The sequence below is a fragment of the Bombina bombina genome, chromosome 2, assembly GCF_027579735.1.
Source record: "Bombina bombina isolate aBomBom1 chromosome 2, aBomBom1.pri, whole genome shotgun sequence".
NCBI classification, from domain to species: domain Eukaryota; kingdom Metazoa; phylum Chordata; class Amphibia; order Anura; family Bombinatoridae; genus Bombina; species Bombina bombina.
Window position 1 is genome coordinate 904,116,371 of NC_069500.1, and position 19,861 is coordinate 904,136,231.

At 40.9% G+C, this 19,861-nt stretch overlaps 1 protein-coding gene across 1 annotated transcript in view; it reads right to left on the reverse strand.

Annotated features, from left to right (window-relative positions):
* LOC128649810 (glutathione reductase) overlaps positions 1 to 19,861 on the reverse strand; it is a 79,531-nt gene that overhangs the window by 33,550 nt on the left and 26,120 nt on the right. Inside the window, exons 4-7 of the mRNA XM_053703286.1 lie at positions 14,612 to 14,681; positions 8,401 to 8,548; positions 7,294 to 7,348; positions 6,682 to 6,781 (exon numbers count right to left, since the gene is read on the reverse strand). Coding sequence (XP_053559261.1) covers positions 6,682 to 6,781; positions 7,294 to 7,348; positions 8,401 to 8,548; positions 14,612 to 14,681 — 373 coding nt within the window. The remainder of the gene's footprint in view (positions 1 to 6,681; positions 6,782 to 7,293; positions 7,349 to 8,400; positions 8,549 to 14,611; positions 14,682 to 19,861) is intronic.

Genomic DNA, 19,861 nt, shown 5'->3' on the forward strand with positions numbered 1-19,861 from the left:
AAATGACAAGGCTGCCCAAATGTATGCAGCTGTCTAATTTCGTTTTTGATGCATATTGCACATTTTCTGTTAATCTAATAAACCTCATTCACTACTGAAATATTACTGTGTCCTTCAGTTATTTGATAGATCAAAAACAGAATTTATGCTTACCTGATAAATTACTTTCTCCAACGGTGTGTCCGGTCCACGGCGTCATCCATTACTTGTGGGAAATATTCTCCCCCACAGGGAAAGGCAAGGAGAGCACACAGCAAGAGCTGTCCATATAGCTCCCCCTCTGGCTCCGCCCCCCAGTCATTCGACCGACGGTTAGGAGAAAAAGGAGAAACTATAGGGTGCCGTGGTGACTGTAGTGTATCAAATTTGTAGAATTTGGCAAAAGTGTGCAGAGAAGACCAAGTCGCTGCCTTACATATCTGATCAACAGAAGTCTCGTTCTTGTAGGCCCATGTGGAAGTCACAGCCCTGGTAGAGTGAGCTGTGATTCGGTCAGGAGGCTGCCGTCCGGCAGTCTCATAAGCCAATCGGATAATGCTTTTCAGCCAGAAAGAGAGAGAGGTAGCAGTAGCTTTGTGACCTCTCCTCTTACCAGAGTAAACGACAAACAAAGATGAGGTTTGTCTAAAATCCTTTGTTGCTTCTAAATAGAACTTTAAAGCACGAACAACATCTAAATTGTGTAATAAACGTTCCTTCTTTGAAACTGGATTCGGACACAGAGAAGGAACAACTATTTCCTGGTTAATATTCTTGTTGGAAACAACTTTTGGAAGAAAACCAGGCTTAGTACGCAAAACAACCTTATCTGAATGGAAAACCAGATAGGGTGGATTACACTGCAAAGCAGATAATTCAGAAACTCTTCTAGCAGAAGAAATAGCAACCAAAAACAGAACTTTCCAAGATAATAACTTAATATCTATGGAATGTAAAGGTTCAAACGGAACCCCTTGAAGAACTGAAAGAACTAAATTTAGACTCCAAGGAGGAGTCATGGGTCTGTAAACAGGCTTGATTCTAACCAAAGCCTGAACAAAAGCTTGTACATCTGGCACAGCTGCCAATCGTTTGTGTAACAAGACAGATAAAGCAGAAATCTGTCCTTTTAGAGAACTAGCTGACAACCCTTTATCCAAACCTTCTTGGAGAAAGGAGAGAATCTTTGGAATTTTAATCTTACTCCAGGAGAATCCCTTGGATTCACACCAACAGATATATTTTTTCCATATTTTATGGTAAATCTTTCTAGTCACAGGTTTTCTGGCTTGGACCAGAGTATCTATCACAGAATTTGAAAACCCACGCTTGGATAAAATCAAGCGTTCAATTTCCAAGCAGTCAGCTGTAGAGAAATTAGATTTGGATGTTCAAATGGACCTTGTACTAGAAGATCCTGTCTCAAAGGTAGCTTCCATGGTGGAGCCGATGACATATTCACCAGGTCTGCATACCAAGTCCTGCGTGGCCACGCAGGAGCTATCAGAATCACCGAGGCCTTCTCCTGTTTGATCCTGGCTATGAGCCTGGGAAGGAGAGGAAACGGTGGAAACACATACGCTAGGTTGAACGACCAAGGCGCCACTAATGCATCCACTAGAATCGCCTTGGGATCCCTGGATCTGGACCCGTAACGAGGAATCTTGAAGTTCTGACGGGACGCCATTAGATCCATATCTGGAATGCCCCATAATTGGGTTAACTGAGCAAAGACCTCCGGGTGGAGTTTCCACTCCCCCGGATGGAAAGTCTGACGACTCAAATAGTCCGCCTCCCAGTTGTCTACTCCTGGGATGTGAATAGCGGATAGATGGCAGGAGTGATTCTCTGCCCATTGGATGATCTTGGTTACTTCCTTCATCGCTAGGGAACTCTTTGTTCCCCCCTGATGATTGATGTACGCAACAGTCGTTATGTTGTCCGACTGAAATCTTATGAACCTGGCTTCCGCTAGCTGAGGCCAAGCCAGGAGCGCATTGAATATTGCTCTTAGTTCCAAAATGTTTATCAGGAGAAGCGACTCTTCCCGAGACCATAGACCCTGAGCTTTCAGGGAGTCCCAGACCGCGCCCCAGCCTAAGAGACTGGCGTCGGTTGTGACAATGACCCACTCTGGTCTGCGGAAACTCATTCCCTGAGACAGGTGATCCTGGGTCAACCACCAGAGAATTGAGTCCCTGGTTACCTGGTCTACTTGAATTTGGGGAGACAAGTCTGTATAGTCCCCATTCCACTGATTGAGCATGCACAGCTGTAATGGTCTTAGATGAATTTGAGCAAAAGGAACCACGTCCATTGCTGCGACCATTAGTCCTATTACTTCCATGCACTGAGCTATGGAGGGTTGAGGAATAGAATGAAGAACTCGACAAGCGTTTAGAAGCTTTAACTTTCTGACTTCTGTCAGGAAGATCTTCATTTCCACAGAATCTATTATTGTTCCCAGAAAAGGAACCCTTGTGGACGGTGACAGTGAACTCTTTTCTATGTTCACCTTCCACCCGTGAGATCTGAGAAAAGCCAACACAATGTCCGTGTGGGCCCTTGCTTTGGAAAGAGACGACGCTTGGATTAGGATGTCGTCTAGATAAGGTGCTACAGCGATGCCCCTCGGCCTTAGGACTGCTAGAAGGGACCCTAGCACCTTTGTGAAAATTCTGGGAGCGGTGGCTAAACCGAATGGAAGAGCCACGAACTGGTAATGTTTGTCCAGAAAAGCGAACCTCCGGAACTGATGATGAGTTTTGTGGATTGGGATATGCAGATATGCATCCTTTAGATCCACGGTAGTCAAATATTGACCCTGCTGGATTGTCGGCAAGATTGTCCGAATAGTTTCCATTTTGAAGGATGGAACTCTGAGGAACTTGTTTAATATCTTTAAATCCAGAATTGGCCTGAAAGTTCCCTCTTTTTTGGGAACCACAAACAGGTTTGAGTAAAAACCTAGACCTTGTTCCCCGGAGGGGACTGGGTTTATCACTCCCATCTTTGATAGGTCTCTTACACAATGTAAGAATGCCTGTTTCTTTATCTGGTCTGAAGATAAGCGAGACAGGTGGAATCTTCCCTTTGGAGCAAGTCCCTTGAACTCTAGTAGGTATCCCTTGGAGACTCTCTCTAGTGCCCAGGGATCTGGAACATCTCTTGCCCAAGCCTGAGCGAAGATAGTCTGCCCCCTACCAGATCCGGTCCCGGATCGGGGGCTACCCCTTCATGCTGTCTTGGTAGCAGCAGCAGGTTTCTTGGTCTGTTTACCCTTGTTCCAGCCTTGCATGGGCTTCCAAGCGGGTTTGGGCTGGGCCGCGTTACCTTCTTGTCTAGCGGCAGTGGAGTTATTAGCCGGTCCGTTCCTGAAATTGCGAAAGGAACGAAAATTAGACTTGTTCTTAGCCTTAAAAGGCCTATCCTGTGGGAGGGCATGGCCCTTACCCCCAGTGATGTCTGAAATAATTTCCTTCAATTCCGGCCCAAAAAGGGTCTTACCCTTGAAAGGAATATTAAGTAACTTAGTCTTGGACGACACATCTGCCGACCAGGATTTTAGCCAAAGCGCCCTCCGCGCTACTATAGCAAAACCTGAGTTTTTCGCCGCCAATTTCGTTATTTGAAAAGCGGCATCCAATATAAAGGAATTAGCTAACTTTAATGCGTGAATTCTGTCCATGACTTCTTCATAGGAAGTCTCTTTCTGGAGCGACCTTTCTAGTTCCTCGAACCAAAAGGACGCCGCTGAAGTGACAGTAATAACACACGTAGCTGGTTGAAGGATGAACCCTTGCTGAACAAAAATCTTTTTAAGCAATCCTTCCAATTTTTTATCCATAGGATCTTTGAAAGCGCAGCTGTCCTCTATAGGAATAGTTGTGCGCTTCGCTAGTGTTGAAACAGCTCCCTCAACCTTCGGGACCGTCTGCCATGCGTCCCTTCTAGGGTCTACTATGGGAAACATTTTCTTAAATAAAGGAGGTGGGGCAAAGGGTACACCTGGCTTCTCCCACTCCTTATCCACTATGCTCGCTACCCTCTTTGGTATTGGAAAAGCGTTGTCGTGCACTGGGACCTCTAAAAATTTGTCCAATTTGCACAACTTCTCTGGTACTACCATAGAATCACAGTCATCCAGAGTAGCTAATACCTCCTTAAGCAAAGCGCGGAGATGTTCTAGATTAAACTTAAATGCTACTATATCAGGTTCTGCCTGTTGAGAAATTTTTCCTGAGTCTGAAATTTCACCCTCAGACAGCCCTTCCCTCACAGCCAATTCTGATTGATGTGAGGGTAAAATAGATAAGGCATCGTCAGCGTCTGATTGTTCATCCTTTTTATCTGTATTTAAAACTGAACAATCACGCTTTCTCTGAAATGCTGGCAGTTTGGATAAAAGATTTGCTATAGAATTATCCACTACTGCTGTTAATTGTTGCATAGAAACAAGCACTGGCGCGCTAGGTGTCGCCTGCGCGGGCAAAGCTGGTGTAGACACAGAAGGAGGGGATGTAGAACTATCCCCACTACCTTCATTAGATAAATCATCTTGGGCAACATTATGAAACAGAGCTGTACTTATTTTGTTTGGACGCTATGGCACAATTATCACAAACACTCGAAGGGGGAACCACATTTGTCTCTACACACACAGAACATAGGTTATCTGATGGCCCAGACATGTTAAACAGATTTAGGCAGGCAAACAATGCAATAAAAACGATTTTAAACAAAAACGTTACTGTCTCTTTAAATAATAAAATGACGCACTTTATTTCTGAATGTTCAAAAAACTATGAAGGCAATATACAATTTTTATGAAATTTGGTCCCCAGTGTCTTAATGCTTATAATGCACAGCAAATATGGAGACTCTAGCTCTTAAAACAAGAAAACCGGAGCTAATTGTTGGATTTAACCGTTTTTATACACCACAATCCCTGCTACAGCATTGCTGTAGCTTTTACCTTCCTTAGGGGTCAACCATCCACAGAAAAAAGCCTTCTGGAGTCACTTTCTGAGCCACAGGACCCTCTCACATGAGACTGCATGCACTGCCTGAAATCAACTGCCAAAATGAGGCCTCCTCCCTCAGTACACTAGAGTGAAGGGGCCTTCCTGACTAGATTTAGGTGTCTTAAACAAGCCAGATCAATAAAAAACGTCTCCAAGTGTATATGAGCTTATAAAACATTTCAAATGCCATGATATTGTAATAAAAACCAATCGATTAGGCCCCTAACAGTGTCTACCAGCATAAAATTCAAAAAGGGGAAGCCTGTTATCTTTTTTGCTGAGGTGAAAGAAAAATGGCTTACCGTTTTCCCTGAGGGGAAAAATGACTGTCATCTAGCATTAGCCTGTGTTGTTAGAAGGAGACTAGTCATACCTGAAGCAGATGAGTCTGCAAGCTGTTAACCCCAACTGAAGTTCTCTGGTTTCAACAGTCCTGCGTGGTAACAGCAATGGATTTTAGTTACTTGTGCTAAAATCTTCATCACTTTTCTGTTGTAGAGTAAATAGTACAAGCCAGCACTATTTTAAAATAACAAACTCTTGATAGAAGAAATAAAAAAACTACAATTAACACCACAAACTCCTCGCCATCCCCGTGGAGATGCTACTTGTTCAGAGCGGCAAGGAGAATGACTGGGGGGCGGAGCCAGAGGGGGAGCTATATGGACAGCTCTTGCTGTGTGCTCTCCTTGCCTTTCCCTGTGGGGGAGAATATTTCCCACAAGTAATGGATGACGCCGTGGACCTGACACAGCAATGTTGGAGAAATGAAATTGCTGATCCAAACACCCAATTTTAAATGTATTTTGTGACAGTTTTTTGACTCACGTAACAGTTAACCAGAGCTCTGAAATCGCGCTATCCTGTTGCGCATTAATTTCAATTGCTCTGAAGCGATTGTGTTTACGTTCAACCTGTAATACGCGCGCTACTTCTGACGCATGCAAAGAGCAGCAGTAAACTCCATTTTGCTTGCACGCAACAGTTAGTGCGCCACTTGTAATCTAGCCCTGTATTGGGAAATATGAATTTGTCCTGAAAGAGGAAGGCGCACAGCATACAGGAAATAACTGCATTTTATATTGTATTGTTGTGGTTAAACTGTCCTAAGATACATTTACATAATTGGACGAGAACTTGGTCACAGATTTCACAAGACAGATATTTTTTTGCCAGTTCAGAATGATAAAAAAGGAGGAGATAATTTAGCATTTTCTCTGACTTTACAATCATGCCACAGATAAATAATAGAATATTCAGTTAACACTTTATTCACAATGCTGTTGAAATTCATGTATGCCCTGTAAATTTAGTGGGATAATTTTATTTTAATGTTAAAGGAACATAAAGTCAAAATAAAAAACTTTAATTGTTCACAGCATGCAATTTTAAGAGATGTTTCAATGTACTTCTATCATCATATTTACTTAATTATCTTGGGAGCTAGCTAGCGACCTGTGTCTACACACATATACCTTTTTGTCATTGGTTTACTAGATGTGCCCAACTAGCTCACAGTAGCGCATTACTGCTCTAAAATCGGTGTGTAATCCCTTTGCAGTTGTTATACGCATAGCTATGTACAATCTATAGAGCAATAACAAAATGCTGTAACATGCTGTAGTTTTGTTTTGTACCTTTTCTGTCCCTTTAAAAAGATTTATTTATTTATTTTTACCTTGTCTTGGCGAATCAGCAAAGCAGCCCTGGATCCCAAAGCCGAAAGAATTCCAGCTATTTCCACAGCAATGTAACCCGCACCAACAATAACACTGCGTCTAGAGCAAGCACAGAAAGTCAATCACTAGGTACACAGCTTTGCTTATTAAATTTTTTTTATTTATTAGATGAAGCATGCAAGTGCATAGTAAAATAACGTTTGTCTGAAATAAGTGGAAAAATAAAAATATAATTCCAAGTATTATGTTTGTTTTTAAAAATACTTTAATAGTTCTCTAGAAGAAATGTGCAGATGGGGAATAAAAGTGCAATGCACTTTCAGAATATATTGTTATTGTGCCTGTTTGCAGTGATTGGTTGATAAGTGCAGAAACATGTTTATATCTGTCTCTTAATTGGCTACTGCAAAGGACCTAAGAAAAATATAATTCAAGGGGCTTTTTATGGGGTGTGTAAGTTGATTTTAATGTCCCTTTGAGTTTTCAAATTTGACTTAGATGTATCCAAATTTTAAACAACTAAAAAACAATCCGTCCTGTAACAAAATCACACCTTGCAATGAACATGGAGCAGTTTACTCTGTCTATATATAATAATGTACACATTATACCTTGGTAATTCTTCAAGTTCAAAAAAGCCATCACTTGTGATTCCTAAATCGGCTCCTGTAACAGAAATCAGAGAATCCAGTGTTCAATAAGAATAAAATCCATTCAGTTTCACATTTCAGTAATCAGATGTCATCTTTAAAGGGACAGTCTAGGCCGAAATAAACTTTAATGATTCAGATAGAGCATGTAATTTTAAACACTTTTCCAATTTACTTTTATCACCAATTTTGCTTTGTTCTCTTGGTATTCTTAGTTGAAAGCTTAACCTAGGAGGTTCATATGCTAATTTCTTAGACCTTGAAGGCCACCTCTTTTCAGAATGCATTTTAACAGTTTTTCACCACTAGATGGTGTTAGTTCATGTTTTTCATATAGATAACACTGTGCTCGTGCACGTGAAGTTATCTGGGAGCAGGCACTGATTGGCTAAACTGCAAGTCTGTCAAAAGAACTTAAATAAAGGGGCAGTTTGCAGAGGCTTAGATACAAGATAATCACAGAGGTTAAAAGTATATTAATATAACTGTGTTGGTTATGCAAAACTGGGGAATGGGTAATAAAGGGATTATCTATCTTTTAAAACAATAAAAATTCTGGTGTAGACTGTCCGTTTAAGAAACAGCAATGTGAAACGCGTAAATTGGTGGTAAAATACCAGACCAATTTGTTTGCAGTTACAGAAGTATTTTAATGGATTCTAATAAAATTAATATTTCATTGCTATCAGTATTATTAGCACTTTGCTTAAATTGATCGTGTTGCCAAAATGTTCTCTATATTACAAGTAAATTGATTGATCGTGTTGCCATAATTTTCTCTATATTAAAAGTAAATTAACTTAAGTGTCCACTAAACCTCAATCTGTTTTTTACAGAAATATTTTGCGCTTCCATAAAGGTTTCGAGAGTTTTTAACTAATAACTATGGCACTTATGATAGTCTGGAATGAAAACCACATTAAAAAAATTTTTTTTTTATAATAATAATGATAATCAGGCTGTTATAAAATGCTTTCATAAGAGAATTTCATGGATTTTAAATGTATTCACATGCAGTATATTTAGCAGATCATGCTATTTTATGCATTATATGTAGCTGGTACTTACCAGGAACTTTACTTTCTGAGGGCACAGTAGGTTTTCCTCCTGTAGCAATAAGAATGTGTGGCGCTGTATACTTCTGACCATTAACTTCCAGCGTTGGTTCGGGGTCAGACGTAAAGGAAGCATGACCCCGGATAATTTCTACCTGAGCCTAAAATGCAAATAAATGTATTTTTCAAATAAAGTTTGCTGGAGAAACAAAAAAAACAAACTAAATGCATTTAAAATGTGATCTGAAGCCTAGTTTTTCAGATATTTGGAGTATTTGCAAAAGGAACTCCAAGGTTTGCCTTTTAATTATTATTGTGTAATTGATCATTTTTTTTTTGGTCTAATGCAACAAAGGTAGAGGTTTAGGGGTAGATTAATTAATGTGCAGGCGGACATGATCTGCTGTAGAGGATTATGTCCGCTGCACATCGATAAATGCAGACAGCATACACTGTCGGCATTTATCATTGCACAAGCATTTCTAGTGAAATGATTGTGCAATGCCGCCCCCTAAACATTCGCGGCCAATCGGACGGTAGCAGGGGGTGTCAATCAACGCGATCAGGCTGATTGCGGTCCACCACCTCAGAGGTGGCGGACGAGTTAAGGAGCAGCGGTCTTATGACCGCTGCTTCATAACTTACATTTCCAGCGAGCTGGAAAGTACAGGGGTAGATAGCAGCATCCACTGTTTGGTAAATCTACCCCTTAGTGTATCTTAGAAAGCAGCGTTCATCAACTGCACCCTCAAGCAACCCTAACAGGCCAGATTATGAGTATGCCCATGCCTAAACTGGTCAGCTGTTCACTAACTGTGACTAACTCACCTGAACTTAGGTTCAGAATCCGGTCTATTAGGCTCATTAGAGGACTGAAGTTTAGAAATGCTACATGAAAATTGCTATCACTGTAAAATGGTACAATAACGTTTATCTTACTCAAGTACATCATAGTGAGATAAGACCGATGAAGACATGAAAAGAAGTTAGATGCACAAAGGTACTATGGATATTGATTTTCCCTCAACAGCTGTAATTTTTTTTTTTTTTTTTTTAAATGCAAGATACTCAGTATTCAAGGGCTACATATATGTGTTATGTCTTTATTCTCTTTGGTTAATGGTCTAAGATGTTTACTATAAACCACTGGTTTTCAAACCTGTCCTCGGGCCTCCCTAACAGGCCAGGTTTTCAGGATTACCTTTAATGAGAGCAAGTAAAAACATAAATTATACTTACCTGATAATTTCATTTCCATCGAGGGGAGGAGAGTCCATGGCTTCATTCATTACTGTTGGGAATTAAGAACCTGGCCACCAGGAGGAGGCAAAGACACCCCAGCCAAAGGCTTAAATACCTCCCCCACTTCCCTCATCCCCCATTCATTCTGCCAAGGGAACAAGGAACAGTAGGATAAATATCAGGGTATAAATGGTGCCAGAAGATTAATTAAATTTAGGTCCGCCCATCGGGAGCCGTGGACTCTCCTCCCCTCTATGGAAGTTAAATTATCAGGTAAGAATAATTTATGTTTTCCATCTAAAGGGGAGGAGAGTCCATGGCTTCATTCATTACTGTTGGGAACATATACCCAAGCTTTAGAGGACACTGAATGAAACCGGAAGGGTAAAAGGCGGACCGGTGAAGCTGCAAACTGCTATATAAGTGCAGCAAATCTTAGTACTGGCAAAGCTGCAAACTGCAAGATGACTGCAGCAAATCTTAGCACTGGTGAAGATGCAAACTGCACTATAGCTGCAGCAAATCTTAGCACTGGTAAAGCTGCAAACTGCTATATAAATGCAGCATACACTGTCGGCATTTATCATTGCACAAGCATTTCTAGCGAAATGATTGTGCAATGCCGCCCCCTAAACAGTCGCGGCCAATCGGCCGGTAGCAGGGGTGTCAATCAATCCGATCAGGCTGATTGCGGTCCACCGCCTCAGAGGTGGCGGACGAGTTAAGGAGCAGCGGTCATCTTCCTTAACATGTTTTCCAACTTTTTATCCATGGGCTCTTTAAACGACAAACTATGCTCGAGGGGAATAGTTGTCTGCTTCGCAAGCGTGGAGATAGCACCATCCACCTTAGGGACAGTACCCCACAGCTCAAGCTGAGAGTCCGGAACGGGGAACAGTTTCTTAAAGGAAGAAGGGGAAAAAAGGAAGAACCTAATCGCTCCCATTCATTCTTAATAATATTAGCCATCTTAACATGAACCGGGAAGGCCTGAGGCCCCACCCTGTCCTCATACCTTATCAAGCTTAGAAATCACAGGTTCCTCTGGAAGCTTCAGTTCCGGAACCTCCAGAGTAGCAAGCACTTGCTTCAGCAAAAAGCGCAAATTCTCTATTCTAAACCTAAAGTCAGGCTCCTCAGTGGCTGGAGGTTTAGATGACATGGATTCCGACCCAGAAGGGGCCTCCTCCAAAGTCAGAGTGGGCCTCATCATCGTATAACGCCTCCGATATTTCCATAGGCGTAGACAACCCCTGGGCCAGGCCGCCATGATACGACCTACGCTTGCGCTTAGCAGAGCGTGGTAAGGCATGGATCACTTTCGATACCGCCGTTTGTAGTTGATCCGCAAAATCTGACGGCCAACGAATCTATCCCACAGGAGTAATGGTTGAACCCTGGGGAGCTGCATGTGCAATTGGAGATGAATGCATGGAACGCACCTCACAGGACGGGGTACCCTCAGAGGTGGATGGCTCAGTAGTACTAGACATCCGTTTACCTTTAGATGTCGTAACTTTATTAAGGCATGTGGAAAATAGTTGAGCAGGCTGTTCTACAAGAACCTCCTCACAATAAACACAGGAATGAGACCTTGTTAAAGTGGGAGAACCCTTTAACGCATCAGAGTCCTCGATAGCTTGCGCTGTTATTACGGACTAGATTAACTTAATAAATAGGCACCTTTATAACCTCCAATGACCGGGGCACTCACCACCTCCTATGACCTGGACTACAGAAACCGTTTCGTCCCCTGCGTCGCTAATCAACAGAGAAGAAATATAGCCACACCCGGTCACATGGAATGCCTGGCAGGACCACCCCTGCCTTGTCACGCCACGCTGTTCTAGCCATTGCTAGGGGCGCGGCGTCTTCTTGCTTCTCCTTCCCTGCTCGTTGCCAGGGGTTGTGTTGGGTCCGGATGCGTGCGGTGCTAACATCATCGCCGCACGCTCCTGATGCCGGTCGGTCCTTTGTGGCGCGAATCCTGCGCCTATGTAAGTTTCCTACAACGATCTGTCACTGCTCAAGTATAGGTGTTACTTTGTGTGCTCCTGGGTGTGACAGATCGTTGAATTTATTTTCCTATTTGTGTATGATCCCTGCCTGTCTGACTACTCTGCCTGCTATACCCCTTAATTACTGGATTGATATACTGCTGCTGAACCCTGCCTGTCTGACTAATCTGCTTATTAACCCCTGTTCTTCTGGATTGCCTCTTTGTTGCCGAACCCTGCCTGCCTGACCATTCTAGTGGTGCGCCCTTGGACTGCTTTGCTGTTGCCAAACCCTGCCTGACCATTCTAGTGGTTTGTCCTTGGAATGCTCTGCGGTTGCCGCTGTGGACTGTCCTGCCTGTGGTGAGTGCCGCCTTCCTCATTTTACTAACTTTCTCTGATCTGGGAAGTTCCCTATCATTCCGGCTCAACGTCAGGATAACAAGACTACTGGCCGAGTTCCGTCTGATAGAGGAGTATCCCATGAGCATTACATGCCTAAGGAGAAAACACGCCAAAAAAGGGCCACGCAATACTCCCATAAGTCACCTGAAAGTTCCACACATTGCCAGAGCCTCATCTCGCACATAACGCAGCAATGACACAATAAACAATATCATGTATAAACCCTCCCTGTTCAATAATCCCCTTTCCAGGAATATTAACCCTTGATTCTTTAAAGATAAGAGGTGTCACACTGTGACCCTGTCTTCCGTGTTATCATTATGTAATAAAAAAAGAAACAATCTTACCAGAATCTACGCCGTGGAACAGGAACACGGCCCTTCAAGTGTGACAGGTTAGTAGCCTCGCTCCTGACATGGACTTGAGTGTAAAAAGCAGGCAGCGAAACTTGTCAACGCTGAATGCTTGTAGAGCTGTTAATATGAGTCTGTATGGTTTCTAAGAAAGACTCTCCCTGCATTTCCGGACTCTAACTTTCGCCCAGGCTCTCACTGAGAGGCTGACAGGACTACTTAAAACTCCAGTCCCAAAGCGAAGAGTACTACCCTCCATAAGAGACTACTCCAATCTTCGGCACTTCTCTGCCGTCCTCCTGTGACGAAAGGCAAAGAATGACTGGGTGATGAGGGAAGTGGGGGAGGTATTTAAGCCTTTGGCTGGGGTGTCTTTGCCTCCTCCTGGTGGCCAGGTTCTTAATTCCCAACAGTAATGAATGAAGCCGTGGACTCTCCTCCCCTTTAGATGGAAATAACCATGTTTACTAATTAGTTAATTATTTCACCTGTACTCCAGTTCAGATATCCTCAAAATGTGGCCTGTTAGGGAGGCCTGAGAACAGGTTTGAATAAAGTGCTATAAACTGACATGTTTACTACAGAGCTCTAAGATGTATTTACATCGCATACTGTGTTTAATACCCCTCATTTATATAATTGTGCTATTAGTGGTATTGATCATAAAACTTAAATGAATTATGCTTGGGCAAAATGTAATTTATTATTAATTATGCAAATAAAATTATGAGTGAAAATTGCATAGCTTTATCTGAAACTTGTTGATACTGGCCAGTATATAAGAAAATATAATGCTGAATGAGTAAAAAAAACAATAGAATGACAAAACTCTATCCAGTTTCCGATTGTGGATTTCACACCACTCAGCCAAAGTACAATCGGAGTTACACTTTTCAATACCGTTTTAATATGGCTGTAATAATGTCACATGCTGTTTTTGTTAAAGAAGAATGTTAAAGGGACAATAAACACTTTGCCATTGTAATATAAAATTAAAAGAATAGGAAAGTGAAAATTAAACTTGCATGATTCAAATTGAGCATGTCATTTAAATACACTTTTAAATTCACTTCCATTTTCAAATGTGCTTCGTTCTCTTGGTACCCCTTGTTGAAAGAGAATATGCACATATCTTATGCTAGTGGGAGCTAGCTGCTGAAAGATGCCTGCACACATTATTCTCATGCCATTGGTTAAAGGGATACTAAACCCACATTTTTTCTTTTATGATTCATATAGAACATGTCATTTTAAGCAACTTTCTAATTTTCTTACATTTTTCATCGTTCTCTTGCTATCTTTATTTGAAAAAGAAGGAATGTCAGGTTAGGAGCCGGCCCATTTGTGGTTCAGCACCTGGGTAGAGCTTGCTGATTGGTTTGCTACATTTAGCCACCAATCAGCAAATGCTACCCAGGTGCTGAACCAAAAATGGGCCGGCTCTTAAGCTTACATTCCTGCTTTTTCAAATAAAGATAGCATGAGAACGGAGAAAAATTGATAATAAGAGTAAACTAGAAAGAATTTAAAATTCTTTAAAATTGCATGCTCTATCTGGATCATGAAAGAAAAAAATTGGGTTTAGTATCCCTATAACTAGATGTGTTCATCTAGCTGCTAGTAGTGCAATGCTGTTCCTTCAGCAAAGGATAACAAGAGAATGAAGCAATTTTGATAATAGAAGTAAATTGGAAAGTTGTTTAAAATTGCATGTTCTATCCAAATCATAAAAAATGTGGGGGTTTCCTGTCCTTTTAAGTTTGCTAACATAATGACCGTCCAGATTAGGCAAGGTAGAGTTTGGCTTTTGAAAAATAACTGCAGCAAATGGATATGGTCTATAATCAGGTGCCGGACTGGGAAGAGCTCAATAGGATGGAGATATATATATATATATATATATATACATACATACATACACACAGTGTTTAATACTTGTATTTTAACATAAAATCATAGTTTAAGAGCAAGTGAAGAACTCCACGGCTTAATGCTTGAGCAGTAGCCAACTTCAGTTTTCAAAAATTTATTATGTAAGGGATATAGCACACCCGTCCTATCCGACATTTAGATGTGAGTGCCTTAGACTATTGCTCGAGCACAAAAATAAAAGCGCTTTTGATTTAACTTGAGTTATGTAAGCGCACAATAGCGCTAATGACTTTGATCTCCACTTGTAATCTATGCCCTAATGTTTACAAGTAGCATTCAAAAATATACAACATACCTTGTGCAGGTTTTTTTGATAAATGTCATTAAGACGGCTCACATAGGCATCTCGTTTATCTTTAATTACCCTGCAAAAAATGTAAAAGATTTAGTGGGGGGAAAAAAACAAGAAACCTAAGCAAACAGAAGACATAAAATACTGTACTGAAGTCGCACTTGTAATTAAAAGTAAAGTAAAAGATTATTGTATGCACCTGTATTTACAAGTACAAAACTATTAAAGATGCATTATTTTTACTCTGTTTCCCTCTCTGCATTGGACAGCGATGGGACCGATTGTCGGTGGGTGGAAAGGTAAGGAGGGAGGCGGGTGGGCGGCCCATCGCTGGAGGAGGCGGGAGGGAGGGAGTGGGTGGGACTGCTACGCCACGCTACAGAGGAAAAAACAAACAAACTTAAAGCTGCGTCATTGAGGGGGAAGGAGGGGCAATGAGAGGGATCATATGTGGGATTATTTGAGGAAAAGGGATCTGGGAGGGGGAGGGGGTGCAGCTACACTACAGAAAAATGGGTATTATATATATATATATATATATATATATATATATATATATATATATATATATATATATATATATATATATATATATATATATTTTAAATGCCTATTTTGCAGCAAACTGGGTACTGGCAGTCAGCTGCCAGTACCTAAGATGGCCGCAAATAGGTGGAGGAGAGGGGGTTAGAGAGCTGCTTGGGGGAGGATCAGGGAGGTTGGGAGGTAAGGGGGGACACTACCCTGCAGAAAAAAAAAAAAAAAAAAAGTTAAAAAAAACAACCTTTTATTTTTATACTGCCAGTACTTAAGATGGGGGTGACTTTTGGGGGATGGAAGAGAGCTGTTTGAGAGGGGTCAAGAAGGGATCAGGGGTGGGATGTGTCAGGTGGGAGGCTGATCTCTACACTAAAGCTAAAATTAACCATACAAGCTACCTAATTAACCCCTTCACTGCTGGGCATAATACAAGTGTGGTGCACAGCGGCATTTAGGGGGGGATCCCAGAGAAGCATTTACAACCATTTGTGCCATGATTGCACAAGTTGTTTGTAAATCATTTCAGTGAGAAACCTAAAATTGTGAAAAAGTGAACAATATTTTTTATTTGATCGCATTTGGCGGTAAAATGGTGGCATTAAATATAACAAAATGGGCCTAGGCCAATACTTTGGGTGGTCTACTAAAAAAAAAAAAAAAATATCGTTTTGAGAGGTAAAAAAAAAAGGCTCTATTTCTGTTTAAATATAGTGATGATGGCAAAAATGCTAAATATGCTCTGGTCTTTTGGGGAAGTTTTTGTCTTTAGTACCTGGTCCTTAACCCCTTAACAACAAACGTTAGGGGGTTTAAAGTGGCTGGAAGCGATCCTGATCGCTTCCAGCCGCTTTCCGGTTATTGCAGTGATGCCTCGATATCGAGGCATCCTGCAATAACCCTTCTTACCCCTCCGGTGCAGAGAGAGCCACTCTGTGGCCCTCTCTGCACCGGACATCGATGGGCGCAATCGTTGGTGGGTGGGAGCCGACATGGGAGGCGGGTGGGTGGCCATTGATGGCTTCTGGTCGGTAGAGGTGGGCGGGATAGCCGGGGGCACGCACGGACACAGACGCTTGCACGGGGAGGGAGCGGGTGGGAACCATTACACTATGGAACAATTTCTGTAAATTAAGTGGGAGAGAGGGGGAAATAAATTTATAATATCACAATCTAAGTGATCTGGGAGGGGGTGGGGGGTGAGTCTGGGGAAGCTACAGTACAGAAAAGTGTAAAAAATAAAAAATATTTTTTTTTTGTAAACTGGGTACTGGCAGACAGCAGTACCTGAGATGGCTCCCAATTATGTAGAGGGGGAGGGTTAGAGAGCTGTTTGGGGGGGGGGATCAGGGAGGTTTGGGGCTAAGGGGGAATCCTACACAGCAGCATATGTAAATATGCTAAAAAAAATAAAAATAAAATAAAAGATACCTTTTATTTTAGTACTGGCAGACTTTCTGCCAGTACTTAAGATGGCGGGGACAATTGTGGGGTGGGGGAGGGAAGAGAGCTGTTTGGGAGAGATCAGGGGGTTTGATGTGTCAGGTGGGAGGCTGATCTCTACACTAAAGCTAAAATTAACCCTGCAAGCTCCCTAATTAACCCCTTCACTGCTAGACATTACACGTGTGATGCACAGCAGCATTTAGAGGCCTTCTAATTACCAAAAAGCAACACCAAAGCCATATATGTCTGCTATTTCTGAACAAAGGGGATACCAGAGAAGCATTTACAACCATTTGTGCCATAATTGCACAAGCTGTTTGTAAATCATTTCAGTGAGAAACCTAAAATTGTGAAAAAATTTAAGTTTTTTTTAATTTGATCGCATTTGGCGGTGCAATGGTGGCATGAAATATACCAAAATGGGCCTAGATCAATACTTGAGGTTGTCTACTACACTACACTTAAGCTAAAATTAACTCTACAAGCTCCCTACATGCTCCCTAATTAACCCCTTCACTGCTGAGCATAATACACGTGTGGTGCGCAGTGGCATTTAGCAGCCTTCTAATTACCAAAAAGCAACGCCAAAGCCATATATGTCTGCTATTTCTGAACAAAGGGGATCCCAGAGAAGCATTTACAACCATTTATGCCATAATTGCACAAGCTGTTTGTAAATAATTTCTGTGAGAAACCTAAAGTTTGTGAAAAAAGTGAACGATTTATTTTATTTCATCGCATTTGGCGGTGAAATGGTGGCATGAAATATACCAAAATGGGCCTAGATCAATACTTTGGGTTGTCTTCTAAAAAAATATATACATGTCAAGGGATATTCAGGGATTCCTGAAAGATATCAGTGTTCCAATGTAACTAGCGCTAATTTTGAAAAAAAATGGTTTGGAAATAGCAAAGGGCTACTTGTATTTATTGCCCTATAACTTGCAAAAAAAGCAAAGAAGATGTAAACATTGGGTATTTCTAAACTCAGGACAAAATTTAGAAACTATTTAGCATGAGTGTTTTTTGGTGGTTGAAGATGAGTAACAGGTTTTGGGGGTCAAAGTTAGAAAAGTGTGTTTTTTCCATTTTTTCCTCATATTTTATAATTTTTTTTATAGTAAATAAGATATCATGAAAATAATGGTATCTTTAGAAAGTCCATTTAATGGCGAGAAAGATGGTATATAATATGTGTGGGTACAGTAAATGAGTAAGAGGAAAATTACAGCTAAACACAAACACCGCAGAAATGTAAAAATAGCCTTGGTCCTTAAAGGAAGGAAATTGAAAAATGGTCTTGTCCTTAAGGGGTTAAGGGGACGGGAAAGTCAAAGTAAAACATTCATAATTCAGATACAGCATGCAATTTAAAATAACTTTACAATTTAGTTCTATTATCATAATTGTTTTATTCTCTTGGTATATCATTTGTTGAAGAGTAAATCTAGGTAGGCACATGTCTATGCAGATGGAAACAGAAGAGGGCGCCTCATAGTGTGGTATGACCTTAACAATATAGTAGGTGTAATGATACAAGGAAGCTTACCAAAAGTAGTGGCACTGTACTATGACCAGTGCTAATAAACAGACTGACACTCTCAGCGGCCAGCACACTGATCCCAGGTATCGTCCACCGTGACTGCTCCCAGGTGCAACGTCTCAGGGTAAGAAAACCAACCAACGAAATAGTGCTAGCAACGGCTAGCAGACTTGTACCCCAGGATTTTTTCCGGGAACAGTTTCTTGTGATTTGCGGCGTCTCAATATGGATAACCGGGCAACACCGGCAGCAATAAAAACTGTCTGACAACTTCGGTAATATTAAAACAGATAAAAGTAAACGCTTTATTGTTAAACACAACGCGTTTCTCGACCACACACTGGTCGTTTCATCAGGTGATTTTTTGAAAAGCGGATACAATACATGGTAATCAATGCGGTTAAATACATTCAACAGGTAAAAACGGAAGTTGTCAGACATAAAAAAGACCAATAGGCATAGCTAATACAAAAGCATAGGTGTTCAAGGTGAAGACTCTAATCAGTGACGTAAAAAAGTGATGTGTTCAAAAGCAAAATTTAATATGTAATTCATGTGTGTCGATCCTCATTCATCGTATAACACAAATAACAACAATAGTATAAACGTATAAAAGTCTCTTTGCAATAATGTATTTAAGAGGAAGATATATACACTTCAAAGTAAAAAATGAAACTAAAAATAAAGTGTTATTTAAAAACCCCGGCGGGTGAATGAAAATAATGTAAGTGTATATAAATATCCCAAATAAGAAACCTTGCAGCTAAATATATGAACAGTGTTCTGAAACTAATAAGTAGAATAAAGTATCGACCTCAATCGGAACCTAATTCATCTAAAAATAGTAAATACATTTTACCCTATGTTACAACAGCAGCAAATGTGGAATATAACTGATAAGATCTAAATGTCTCAACATGAGAATAGGATCAAACATTGAATCAATATCACGATTAAAAAAGCAACATACTAACCCTTTAAAGCTGATATCAAATTTTAGATCGATGTCACAAATAAAAAATAGCAATTTTTGATATTAGATATAACTTAGTAAAATCCATGTATCTCAACGTAAAAAATACAGTCAAATGTTGATTTAATATCACACTAAATTATACTATTGTTGTTATTTGTGTTATACGATGAATGAGGATCGACACACATGAATTACATATCAAATTTTGCTTTTGAACACATCACTTTTTTACGCCACTGATTACAGTCTTCACCTTGAACACCTATGCTTTTGTATTAGCTATGCCTATTGGTCTTTTTCATGTCTGACAACTTCCGTTTTTACCTGTTGAATGTATTTAACCGCATTGATTACCATGTATTGTATCCGCTTTTCAAAAAATCACCTGATGAAACGACCATTGTGTGGTCGAGAAACGCGTTGTGTTTAACAATAAAGCGTTTACTTTTATCTATTTTAATATTACCGAAGTTGTCAGACAGTTTTTATTGCTGCCGGTGTTGCCCGGTTATCCATATTGAGACGCCGCAAATCACAAGAAACTGTTCCCGGAAAAATCCTTGGGTACAAGTCTGCTAGCCGTTGCTAGCACTATTTCGTTGGTTGGTTTTCTTACACTGAGAAGTTGCACCTGGGAGCAGTCACGGTGGACGATACCTGGGATCAGTGTGCTGGCCGCTGAGAGTTTCAGTCTGTTTATTAGCACTGGTCATAGTACAGTGCCACTACTTTTGGTAAGCTTCCTTGTATC